The following is a 12,911-nucleotide window of genomic DNA, read 5'->3' as shown; positions in this document are numbered from 1 at the left end:
ATTAAAATGGGCTGATTTCAAGGTGGATTTTGAAAAATCTTATGACAAGGTTAAGGGCTCGTTTGGTAGAGCTCCGCTCTATGATTCTCTAGCTCCGAGAGCTGATTCTCTAATGGAGTGATTCTGGGCGATTCTCTGGTAGGAGTGAATTTGTTGATGAATTGCGTTTGGCTGCTAGTTGTAAAGTGATTCATAAAGCAATGTTTACAAAAAATGATTTTCTGTAATGTGCACAACAGGAAAACAATAGTTTTTTTTATATTTTCTATATTTTCCCATTGCGCCAGACAAAAGCAAGCAGAAGAAAATTTCTAGATACTATTGAAGATCGAAAGAGAACAACGGGACAGGATGCATCCATTATTGTTCATTAAGGTCCAACAAATACAACCACATGCCCAAAAGGAGGCTAAAATAAAATCCAAATATCCTTAAGCTTATGCCCTAGATGAACTAATAGCAAGAGCAAGATCATCACGGAATCTGTCCATTGTCCTGTCATTAGCATGTGATGTGGTATCCGATGAACTTTGAGAAAGGACTTGGTTCCTATACCTTGCTGGTATAGTGGGCACATAATCTTGGTCTCGGTCACATCTCTCAAAATCCTTGTCAAGTGCATGATGTTGACGAATAAAGTTGTGGAGACACATGGTAGCTGCAACAATCATCTTTTGCTTTACCATTGGATATTTTGGCATGTTGAGAAGAATTCTCCATTTCATCTTCCATACACCAAATACACGCTCAACAACATTGCGAAGACTTGAGTGCAAATGGTTGAACATCTCTTGCTCGCCACTAGGAGCTGGGCCTCTTCTCCACTCTGGAACATGGTACCTTTGACCTTTATATGGTGATAAGTATCCAGGTCTATTCGGATATCCAGCATCAACAACATAATATTTCCCTAAAAGATTTAAAACATCAACATAGTTTCTAAAGCATGAGATAAATAATGAAAGGTAGAAGATGCAATTACCCAGAGGTGGATGTGGGAAGATATCTTCATCTATTTGTAGAGCATTATAGAGAACACTTGTATCATGCATGGAACCAGGTTGACCAATAGAGGCAAAGGTGAAACGCATATCAAAATCAACAACTGCCATCACATTTTGTGTTGCTTTACCAGATCTTCCTAGGTACCTAAGAAAATCTTGTGGAGGTGGATTTGCACAAATATGAGTCCCATCAATGGCTCCAATGCAATCTTTAAAGTGTGGCCACATCCTTGGATCATTTCTTATCCTACTGTGCACATTACGAAAGTTTGGATCTTTAGGCCTTATATATTGGTTGGACATGCCCACCACACAACAGAGAACTTGCATAAATTTTCTACTAATTGTTTCCCCAGAATGTTTGAATTTATTCTGAAGAGCAGTGTTTGACCAAGAATGTCCACATGTAACAAGAAATATAGCTAATGATTCCATCGAGTTCATATGCATAGAAGAGGTTAGTCCATACTCATTAACCAAAATGTCATGTAGCTGATAAAATAGAGATGCATCCATTCTAAACATCCTATGACTTTCTCCTGGAGTCACCAATGTTTCTATCACCCAACCAAATCCAAGCAGTTGTGAAGTCCTTGGCTCATTCTTGTCAAAGTAGGTAAAGAAATAATTGCACATGAGGTTTGCTGTAAGACAAATATTTGTTTGATTCTGTCTCATCAGTTGCATGACCCTCACATCAAACATTTCATCCTCTTCTGAAGAGCTGTCATCAACATCACTTTCAGATGAAGAAGACATCTGTATATCACCAAACATGGGGCCAAATTACGACAATTTCCCAATATTATAAAATAGCAGCTCAAGTACCATAATTTTCATAAACAAATACTAGCAGCCCATAGCAATGGTCTGATCAGTTAATACAAATGAGGAAATAACAGATAAGTTTGGTAAGGTAAAAACAAAAAATGACACGATAAATGCATAACAAAGTAGCTCTAACTAGCCCTTCTTGTTCATTGTCATCCATTCATACTTCATTGATAACCACTGAAAGCGCTCTTCGGGTGTATCCAAAGTCAAGAACATTTCTCTTTCACTTTTTTTGGTAAAGACTTGAGTTGCAATGAAGTGCTCTTTGCTGCCAGCTATAGCACCACATGCCTTCACCAATTGCATAACATCTTTTATGGAAGATCCAGGTGTCTCTTGTGTTCTTGCCAGGACCATAGACTCACAAGATGTTGTTGTCTGCTTATTCAATTCAACAAGTTTAGACATCTGGTCTTGCATCCATTGTCCTCCCGTAGTCTTTGGTTTTTTACCTTTATCTGTCACAACCACACGACGTCTCTTGGATGTGGAACTAGATGGTGTGTCTTCCCCACAATCACTAGCATTTTCATCTTCAATGTTGATGGCATCTTGTATTTGTGCTTCACTGTCTTGGGGTAGCTCACCACTGGTTGGGGCCCAGTGATCATCACCGGTGTTCCGAAGGTCTTCAAACATGACACTCAATTCTTCTGCATTTTGAAGTGACTTGTCTTTAAACTTGCTAATGCCTTTGAATTGCTGTAGTCATAGTAGAAGCAAATGTCAGGTATACACAATATGTGCTAAAAGTAGGCGTGGACATAAAACAATTGGACAATAACTTACTATGTTTGCCTTCTTCCACCACCAATCTGGAGCAACATACAACTTCTTGTTAGGGTCCCAACCACATCCTGTCTCTTTTCCCAGTTGTTTCCAATTACTATAATCTTTTTTCAGCTTGTCCCATTTATTTTTGAACTGTAGCTTGCTGTAAGTTTTCCCTGTCCTCTCTTTGAACTTGACCATTACATTGTTGTACCCAAGCTTGTTTAAGTGAGAACCTGATCTATTCTTTGCTCTTACTTCCTCAGCAAATATTTCACAAGCTATCTTAACATTTTCATCGCACCAGTCTGCATTATCCTCCTTCATGGTGCTGTTATTGCCACAACCATGAATAATAAAAAAAAGATAAATCAAAGTGCTAGCTCTTCTAACATGGAAAACAACAGGTATAAAGCAGCAAGCATAGATTGATGATGAGCTTCTCGACTTGTGATTTTATTTATTTTTTCGTGCAGAACATTTCTAGAAATGGTGATGCTGGACTGGACGTGTGAACTTTGGATTTTCACAGCTTCTATACTCATGTGCAAAGATTTTCTTAAAAATGATTTTCAAATCAAGAAACCAATAGACACCGCAGGAGCTAGAGCAGAAGGAAAAAACACTCGCGTCCTCACCTCAATCGGCTACAGATTAGAGGGAGAGAGGAATGCAACTTCACCTTGCACACTGAAAGACGCGAGACGAAGAGATGGCGTAGTAGTGGACGGAACGGGCTTGGGAGTGTTCTGGACGGAAGGGGCGGCAGCCTGGATCTCCAGCGTCCTAGGCTAGTAGCGGCTGGTAGCTTGGCGCCGCCGCGCCGCCTCCAACCCTAATGGCCACGGTCTGGACAAAAGCCAGGCTGGGCTTGTGGCTGGATGCCCGAGCGGGTGAGGGAGCCGGTAGAGCAGGTTTTTTTCGCTCCCATGTGCCAGTACAATTATTGGACGCGATTCGCTCCGCTCCTTCGGTGAAGCGTCTGGTTTTTTGACCGTTTGGCATATGAGAATTGATTCTGCTTCGGAGCGGAGCTGAAAAAGCGCTACCAAACGCAGCCTAACTAGAATTTTCTGCACAACATGTTAGAAAAAAGGATTTGGTAGAAAATGGTGTGATTGGGTGATGAAGACAGTTAAAGGTGGCAAAGTAGCTGTTGGTCCTTGTTCTCGGATGCTATACACCAAGAACAAAGCAACACAATTGTTAACGATTAAAGGCCTTCGTCCTTCGAGGCATTATCTCCCCTGGGATATAATGATCTTCAGACGAAGGTCATGAAGGGCATACCTTCATGATTTCAGTGGACAAATATAAATAGAGACATATGAAAACACAAAAGAATATGAACAATCATTACAAATCATTAGATTATTTATATTCTTATTTTATACACATGGATAAACATTAATGATATTTATATTACATTTATACCTTCGGCTTGCCAGAAGATGGAAAAGTGAGAGTGACGCGAGAGTGATTACAATTCAGCGTGAACAGTACATGGGTACTGTTCATCTATTTATAGGCACGGGACGCAGCCCAGACAAAATTTCATCTGTGTCCCTGATAACTAATTATGATCATAATACAGACTATCAAGGACTATACAATCTTTTCCTCTTTAAGTCGGTATCGTCCATCGTCTTTAGCATGACACCAAACCGAAGCTCTTCCAATTGTAGCTTCGACTTAATTCTTCATATCACACCTGTCCTTGTACTGTCTTGCCGAAGGTGTTTTTGCTTAGAGGACCTTCGGCGGAGAAGAAGGCCCCCAACAGTAGCCATCAAGACGAATGACATGATTGGTCCGTATTTCACCATCCACAAAGGTGTTAGGCAAGGGGATCCTTTTTCTCCCCTATTGTTTAATATTGTTGCGGATGGTTTGGCGTGTCTTATCCAGAAAGCTCAAGATGAAGGCTTGCTTAAAGGCCTTATTCCTCATATCATCAGAAATGGCTATTGTTGTCTTCAATATGCGGACGATACCATTTTTTGTTACAAGATGACCTTGAGGGGGCAAGAAATCTCAAGTTCATCTTGTGTCTGTTTGAGCAGTTGTCTGGTCTCAAAATTAATTTTCACAAAAGTGAAATTTTCTGTTTGCATGATGCGTTTGAGAGAAAAAATTGTTATGCTGATATTTTCACTTGCCCGACTAACAATCTTCCTATGAAGTATTTGGGGGTCCCGATTGATAATAAAAAGCTTAGTAAAGCCTTGTGGGCGCCCATGGTCGAGAAGGTGGAGAATAAACTTGATTCTTGGAAGGGGAGGTTCCTTAGTTTGGGGTTCACTTAATTTTGATCAATAGTAGTATAACTAATGTTCCTCTGTATATGCTTTCTATGTACAAAGCTCCAAAAGCTATAATCGGGAATATTGACATTTATAGAAAAACATTATTATGGCAAGGTGGCCATAGTAAAAAAATCATTTGGCCGATTGGGATTTAGTCTATTCACCTAAAGACCAAGGTGGTCTTGATGTGTTGAACTTGAACAAAATGAATGATGCGCTCTTAGCCAAATGGATTTGGAATTTGGAGAATTCGAATGGTTTGTGGCAGAACATTATAAAAAAATATGTTAAGGGGATGCCTATCATTTCAGTGAAAAAAGACAAAATGATTCTCACTTTTTGAAAGACATCCTTGATGTGAGAGATTCGTTTTACAAACATTTTAAAAAGGTTGTGCGAAATGGCAAGAGTTCGAGCTTTTGGAATAATATTTGGTGTGACATTGTGCCCCAGTCGTCTAGATACCCTAGACTGTTCGATGTAGTTTATGATAAAAACATCACGGTGGAGAAGGTGTTCTCTTCTGATTTTCAGACCTTAACCTTCAGAAGAAGATTATTGGGTGACCTAGCTTCTGATTTTGATAAAATGATTGATCAATGTAAGAAGATTATGAGATCTAACTGTGGTGACAAGGTTTCCTGGTCCCTTGGTAGGCAAGGTTTCTCAGTTAAAACTTTCTACAAAGAGAGTAAATATACTCAGATCCCAGTTCCTTTCAAATTCCTGTAGAAAACCATGTTGCCCCACAAAATTAAAGTTTTCTTGTGGCTAGTTTTGAAAAATAAAATTCTCACGAAAGATAACCTAAGAAAAAGAAATTGGCAGGATTCTTTAGATTGTGTCTTCTGTGGACTACCTGAGTCCATAAATCACCTTTTCTTTCAGTGTTCTGTGTCTCGTTTTGTTTGGAGGATCATCCAAACGGCTTTGGATTTTCATTCTTCTCCGAATAGCGTTGAAAAGCTTTTTGGTCCTTGGATTAACAATTTTAATAGCAAAGAAAAAACTTGGTTTTGTTTGGTTGTGGAGCGGTCATCTGGGTAATTTGGCGCTCTAGAAATGATTGTTGTTTTGGTGATAAGCTGATTTCTGACCCCACTAATGTGATTTACTTGTGTTGTTTCTAGCTTGATGCTTGGGCGATTCGACAGAAAGAGAGGGAAAGAAAACTGGTGGAGCAAGGAAACCTCAAAATCCGAAGGACAACAAGTGAAGTCTTCAGGGGTGCTCATGGCTGGAAACCAGTGGACAGACACATTCAGTGATTTTTGGCTCTGCAATTTCTGCTTTGGTTAGGCTTGTCAGAGAGTTCCACTTGTTCATACTTTGGTTTCCAGTCATGGATGTATCTTGATGAACTTCCTTTTTCTCTAGTTGTGGTTTTAAATACTTTTGGGTCTGACAGTGGTAGTTGATGGTGGAAGTATTTCCTTGTCACTTTATGTCTAGCCGATAGTCCTGGTTTGGTTGTTGGCTCTTCTTCTGTGGTGGCTAGATGGCCATGTATGGAACTATTTCTGTGTCTATTTCTTAATGATATAGGGGGTTGTACCCCTTTGTTAAAAAGCTAGGGTTTCGAATAATCCCATTCTGATGTTTGCTCTTCTTTGATTTTTGATCTTAAAGATCTAGTACAGACCGACTCTACTCCAAGATCCAAACCCCGACTCTAGTGAGGTATGCCTCCTCCAAGTACAACATCGTGTGTGCTGTTTGTGTTTGTTCTGGTGGAATGGTTGAGGTAGTAGATGTTACTAGTGATGAGTAGACAACGTCTATTCTGGTGGATAATCCACTTTAGGCTTCGTGTGCCACTATTTTATTTCAGACTCTTGATGATGGTAATTATCAGCTTCAATTCCTTATAGATGCATTGCTTTTGCTTGATGAAACAAATCATCTAATATGGGACTGTCTTCTATGTCAGTTTGGTTCAATGGATATGCCAAGGTTCAGGCGTTAGAATTAGAACAGGATTGTGTTGTGTTTGATTTATTTTATAGTTTGTATAATAATGAAAGCCAGCCCAAAGTGTACTTGATAAAAAGGATAGCAAATACATTTGTATGTGACTCAGCCTAGTAGTTATCAGTCTGGTCATTTATCCTTGTGGAACATTTAAATAAGATTAAGGGAAAGGAATCCATAAAGTTTGCTTGATGGTTCTGCTCTAGTTGGTACTTTTGGTCGCTTCATGTTGTGAACCGGACAGAATGGTATGCAAGCCTAGTGATGTACATTGGCGCAATTAATTATTTTGTTGTAATTCAGAAAAAAATCTAACTCTAATTTTGTCTATAAGAGGAGAAAAATGGTGTGCTATTTTCAGTGGCACCGAAATATTTACTTGTGCACTAATAAATAATGTTAGATAGTATAATATGTGAGAATGTTTCAGAGTCGTGTGACATTTAAAGAATCTGAAACTTCTTTTAGTTAAACAGGGTGTGCTATTTTCAGTTTGCTTATGTGGTTCGTTACTGTGGTACCTAGCTATATGGGTTCTTCATGTAAACATGATAGTTTGCTTTCTTGATGTAAATTTGATTATATGTAAGTACAAGTACTTATACCATTTTTTCCATTTCTCTAGATATGGGTTCTTGGGAAGAGCTAGCTAGACATTTTTTTGTTGGAGGAAGAAGAGGACGATGAGGAGTTTTTCTTTATTCTTTCTTTATTCTTCTCCTTGCTATACTTCCATTCCTCTCTAAAGAGAAAAGGTCTATCCATACCTCCTCTCTCTCTGGTGCCCAGAACGTTACAGAGATTTTTGAAGGGCATGAGAGTTGGTGCAAGTCCGAGTTTCGAATGAAGCCAGAAATATTTAGAGCCACATCCGATTGTCTTAGAAGCGAGGGTTTTTTACATGACACATGAGGAGTTAACGTCGAGGAACATCTTGGGATCTTCATGTATACGATCTCCCACAATGCTAGTAACCAAATGCTTCAAAAGGCTTTCCAACATAGTGGAGAGATTATCCATCGAAAAGTATCAGAAGTTTTTGATATATTTCCCACTCTAACTCAGCGGTTCGTGAAGCTTCCCAATTCTATCCAGACACATCCAAAAAACATAATAGATTCTAGGTTCCTGCCCTTTTTAGGTGACCTATCAATAGTAAACATGATTTCCTTAGTTTGTTCCCTTTAACATGCCCTAAACTTCCTTTCCTTTTAGACATAATTGCATTGGATCAATTGACGGAACCCATGTACCTATCATCATTGTAGAAGATAAGGCTCCTCCTTACAGAAATAGGAAAGGGTCACTTTCATAAAACGTGATGTTAGCATGTGACTTTGATCTTAATTTTATATTTATTTCATGTGGGTGTGCGGGCTTAGCCTCAGATGCATGGGTCCTTCGATCCGCTATCAGCAAAGGGTTCAGTGTGCTAGAAGCCAAATTTTATCTTGTGGATGGTGGGTATGCAAATACATTATCCTATATTGCCCCATACCGAGGAGTTAGGTATCACCTCAGCGAGTTTAGAAGGTGTCATTTATCACCAAGCTAGCTATGTGAACTACAAAGAGCTATTCAACCATCACCATTCTTCGCAACCACATCAAAAGAGCCATTGGTGTTCTGAAGAAAAGGTTTCCAATTCTCAAAGTTGACACATTTCATCCTATCCAAAATCAAATCAGGATAGCAGTAGATGTTGCTTTTCACAACATAATTAGAGGGAAAAATAGTGAGGAAGGTTGGCTTGACCACCAACCATATCATATATCTCCAAGCCAGTATGTTGAAGTCCTAGAGGGAGACAACAACTACCCCAATGATATGGACTCAAGTGATGGAAGCAACCTGAGAGATCATATTGCTCCCCAAATGTGGGTTGCCTACAATAGTTAGTTTAGGATCTCTTATATTTATGATATAGTAATAAAGACTTCTGTTTTATTATGTAGTAGTAAATACTTATGTTTTATTAAGTAGTAGTAAAGCCTTATGTTTACTATGTTTTGTTGGGAAACATAGCCATGGTAAAGAATGTTTCTAGGGCAGCTTGGAACACCGTGTATGAGAAAGGTCTGGTTGATATGCTCCTTGAACATAAGGACAACCCAAAGTTCAAAAGTCAAAATGGTTTGACTGTAGAGGGATGGAACACTATCACAAACAAGTTCAATGAGAGGTATCCTCTTGCCCATTACTGCAAACAACAAATGAAAGACAAAGATAAGGAGCTTAAATCTCATTACAAGGCAGTAGGAGATTCAAGGAAAGAAAGTTGGGTAGGTTGGAATGATTCCCTACGTATGATAGTGGATGAGCCAGAACTTTGGGAAAAGCTCATCCTTGTAAGTCATTTGCTCAATATTGAATATGTTTTATTAATATTGCACATGTAAGCTCATCCTTGTGATTTCATCTTGCACATATAGGCTCACCCAAAGGTAGCGAAGTACTAAAAGAAGTCATTTTCATTGTACTACTCTTTGGAAGCCCTACACGAAGGTGTTTTTACTCATAACTTATATCTTTTTACTACTTATCAAAAGGTATTTTTACTCATGTTCTCTCTTTTTAGGTAGTGTGGCTACAGGAGATTTGAGTTTCACACCTACTCAACAAATGCCACCAGCTTCTGCCATTCCTGTTGGTCCTCTTGCTGTTGAAAGTCGCATAGAGGGGGGTGAATAGGCGAAACCTGAAATTTATATACTTTGAAATTCACCTGGGGTTAGGATTAGAAATAAGTAATAACAAAATTGGAGTGCAGAAAAGAGTTCTTCTTGCTATGAGTTGCTCAATCAATGCGGAAGACTTTGGGAGCTAACTCAAAAAGATTGTAATCAAGAGAACATAGAGGGAGGGGAGAGGAAGAATCAAATTGTAAGGTAATGATCAAAACAAATGAACACAACGATTTGTTTCCCGAGCTTCGGTTCTAATGAACCTACTCCCCGTTGAGGAGGCCACAAAGGCTGGGTCTTTTTCAACCCTTTCCCTCTCTCAAACGATCACCTAGACCGGTTGAGTGCTTCTTCTTAATCTCAAGGATCACTAAAATACCGCAAGGACCACCACACACTTAGGTGTCTCTTGCTAGCTTTACAAGTCACTAGAGAGTTTAGAAGGAGATGAAGAAAGCACGATTAAAAGCCAAGTAACAAGAAAAGACACAAGATCACACTCTCTTAAGTCACTAATCACTAATGATCACTAGTCACAGTTATGGCACTTGGAGAGATTTGAAAGCTTTGAATGTGTCTTGGGATGAAGTGCTTGCTCTTGTATTGAATGTGAGTGAGTGGAATGCTTGGATCAAATGAATGGAGGTGGTTGGGGTTGTATTTATAGCCACCAACCACTTTCTAGCCTTTGCCTCCTTTCTGCCAACCTCAGACGGTTCGCGCCCCTGGTCCGGACGGTCCGCCCCTTCACATCAACGACTGAAATCGCAACGGTCAGTAGTAACGGCTATATCAACGGCTACAAGTGCATTATATGTGTCGTCCAATGTCAGATAAAGCAGTCGCAGACGGTCTGGTCGTGCACCTCGGATGGTCCGTGAGGACGCTAAAAATGCATTTTACCGAACTCGTCACCTTCCAGTTTTTCTGGTTTTTCAATGAGCGGACGGTCCACGCCTGAGGCCGGATGGTCCGAGCTTGATCCCGGACTGTGCTATCTTCTCCTTTAGATAGTCCGTAGTATAAATGTGAGTTTTGCATAGTTCCTGTCCTAAGCTCACCTTGGTGTCGCGGATGGTCCGCCGGAAGGGCACGAACGGTCCGCGCATAGGTGAATTTTCCAAAAAGCTCTCCTGTCCGGAATAATCTACGATATTCCGAACAGTTAACTTATAATTGATATAGATGAACTTATGCACCTGAGAAACAATTAACTAGACAAACTAGTTAGTCCATATGATTTGTGATGGTCGTCAAGCACCAAAATTCGATTATAGAGAAATGGTTAAGGCCATTTCCCTTTCAATCTCCCCCTTTTTGGTGATTGATGCCAACACAAATCAAAGCAAATATAAAGTGTAGAAATGTAGCTAGTTTGCATTTTGACATATGTGCATAAGTTAATTTGAAATGAAAGCAGTTGTAAGTATATATGAATGTTTTGATATAGTTAAAATTTTGGACCACATTTGCACCACTTAGCTTATTTTTTGCAAATCTCTTGGAAAAGTCTTTTCAAATTCTTTTGCAATGAGCCAACTGTATAAAAATATAATTTCCAAAGGCATTTTCAACTTGTGAAAGATTCTCTACCCTTTTCAAATGCTTTTCATTTGACTAAATAAAATCTCCCCCTAAAAAAGTTCTCCCCTTCGTTGTCAAGAGGGTTTTTTGTAAACGCAATAGCTCCAATTTGGAAGAAAAAAGTTTTCAGAAAACATGGTGGTGGTGCGGTCCTTTTGCTTTGGCCTATTAATTTCTCCCCTTTGGCATTAAGCGCCAAAAACGTAGAAATCTAGAGGCCTTGAACAAGAAAGGTATGAATGTAAATACATGAGTAGGGCAAAGGGTATACAAAATTGACGAAAATGTAGTGGAAGCCTTGCCTTTGCCTACAACTCCATTTCCCTTTTAATCTAAGACTAAGTATAGAAATACACTTGGAAGCACATTAGTCTTAGCTTTGGGACAAGAAGAATAAGAAATATGTATTTGTACCAAATGAAAGAGACATGCTATGATCAAAGGTATAAAAATGAGCAATGTGTGCAAGATTTCAACCAAAGTTCTGAGAATCTAAGACATTTAGTTCATTCTTAAGCTTGCTAAAAGTGTTTTCATCAAGGGGCTTGGTGAATATATCGGCTAACTGGTTGTGGGTATTACATATTCAATTGTGATATCTCCTCGTTGTTGGTGATCTCTCAGGAAGTGAAACCGGATGTCTATGTGCTTTGTGCGGCTGTGTTCAACAGGATTGTTTGCCATGAGGATTGCACTCTCATTATCACATAGGAGAGAGACTTTGCTCAATTTATAGCCATAGTCCTTAAGAGTTTGACTCATCCATAGTAATTGTGCACAACAGTGTCCTGAGCAATAAACTCGGCTTCAATGGTGAATAGAGCTACTGAATTTTGTTTCTTTGAAGCCCAAGACACCAGGGATCTCCCTAGGAACTGACAAGTTCCTGATGTACTCTTTCTATCAATCTTACATCCGGTATAATTAGCATCAAAATACCCGATTAGATCAAAGGTAGATCCCTTGGGTACCATAGCCCAAACTTAGGAGTGTAAGCTAAATATCTCATGATTCTTTTCATGGCCCTTAGGTGGATTTCCTTAAGGTCGGTTTGGAATCGTGCACACATGCACACTAAAAGCATAATATCTGGCTGTGAAGCACATAAATAGAGTAAAGATCCTATAATCAACGGGTATACCTTTTGATCTATAGATTTACCTCCAGTGTCGAGGTCGAGATGCCCATATGTTCCCATAGGAGTCTTGATGGGCTTGTCATTCTTCATTCCAAACTTCTTGAGAATGTCTTGAGTGTACTTTGTTTGGCTGATGAATGTGCCTTCTTGGAGTTGCTTGATTTAGAATCCGAGGAAATACTTCAACTCCCCCATCATGGATGACTTGTTAGTAGACCCAAATATAATATCATCAACATAAATTTGACATATAAACAAGTCTTTGACAACTGTTTTAGTGAAGAGAGTAGGGTCAGCTTTTTCGACTTTAAAATCATTAGTAACAAGAAAGTCTCTCAGGCATTCATACCATGCTCTTGGGGCTTGTTTGAGCCCATAAAGCGCCTTTGAGAGCTTATAGACATGTGAAAGATACTCACTATCTTCAAAGTCGGGAGGTTGCTCAACATACACCTCTTCCTTGATAGGACAATTGAGGAAGGCACTTTGCACATCCATTTGATACAACTTAAAGCCATGGTAAGTAGCATAGGCAAGTAATATTCAAATTGACTCAAGCCTAGCTATGGGTGCATAGGTTTCATTGAAATCCAAACCTTCAACTCAAATTGGGCTTTGT

At 39.4% G+C, this 12,911-nt stretch overlaps 2 protein-coding genes across 2 annotated transcripts; both read right to left on the bottom strand.

Annotated features, from left to right (window-relative positions):
* Positions 1-336: 336 nt before the first annotated feature.
* LOC103641428 (uncharacterized) lies at positions 337-1,781 on the bottom strand. Its single transcript, XM_008664776.4, has 2 exons — positions 983-1,781; positions 337-910 (listed from the first exon to the last, which is right to left on the bottom strand). Exons 1-2 carry the CDS (start codon positions 1,779-1,781, stop codon positions 438-440), a joined length of 1,272 nt encoding a protein of 423 aa, XP_008662998.3. The 3' UTR covers positions 337-437.
* A 15-nt stretch (positions 1,782-1,796) lies between these two features.
* On the bottom strand, positions 1,797-3,336 carry LOC103641427 (L10-interacting MYB domain-containing protein). The gene is made up of 3 exons (XM_008664775.3): positions 3,292-3,336; positions 2,628-2,940; positions 1,797-2,540 (listed from the first exon to the last, which is right to left on the bottom strand). The coding sequence occupies exons 2-3, from the start codon at positions 2,934-2,936 to the stop codon at positions 1,968-1,970; spliced, it is 882 nt and encodes a 293-aa protein (XP_008662997.1). The 5' UTR covers positions 2,937-2,940; positions 3,292-3,336; the 3' UTR covers positions 1,797-1,967.
* Positions 3,337-12,911: the final 9,575 nt, after the last annotated feature.

The sequence above is a fragment of the Zea mays genome, chromosome 10, assembly GCF_902167145.1.
Source record: "Zea mays cultivar B73 chromosome 10, Zm-B73-REFERENCE-NAM-5.0, whole genome shotgun sequence".
Classification (NCBI taxonomy): Eukaryota; Viridiplantae; Streptophyta; class Magnoliopsida; order Poales; family Poaceae; genus Zea; species Zea mays.
The sequence above is the reverse complement of the archived record's forward strand: the minus strand, read 5'-3'. Positions and strand labels throughout refer to the sequence as shown.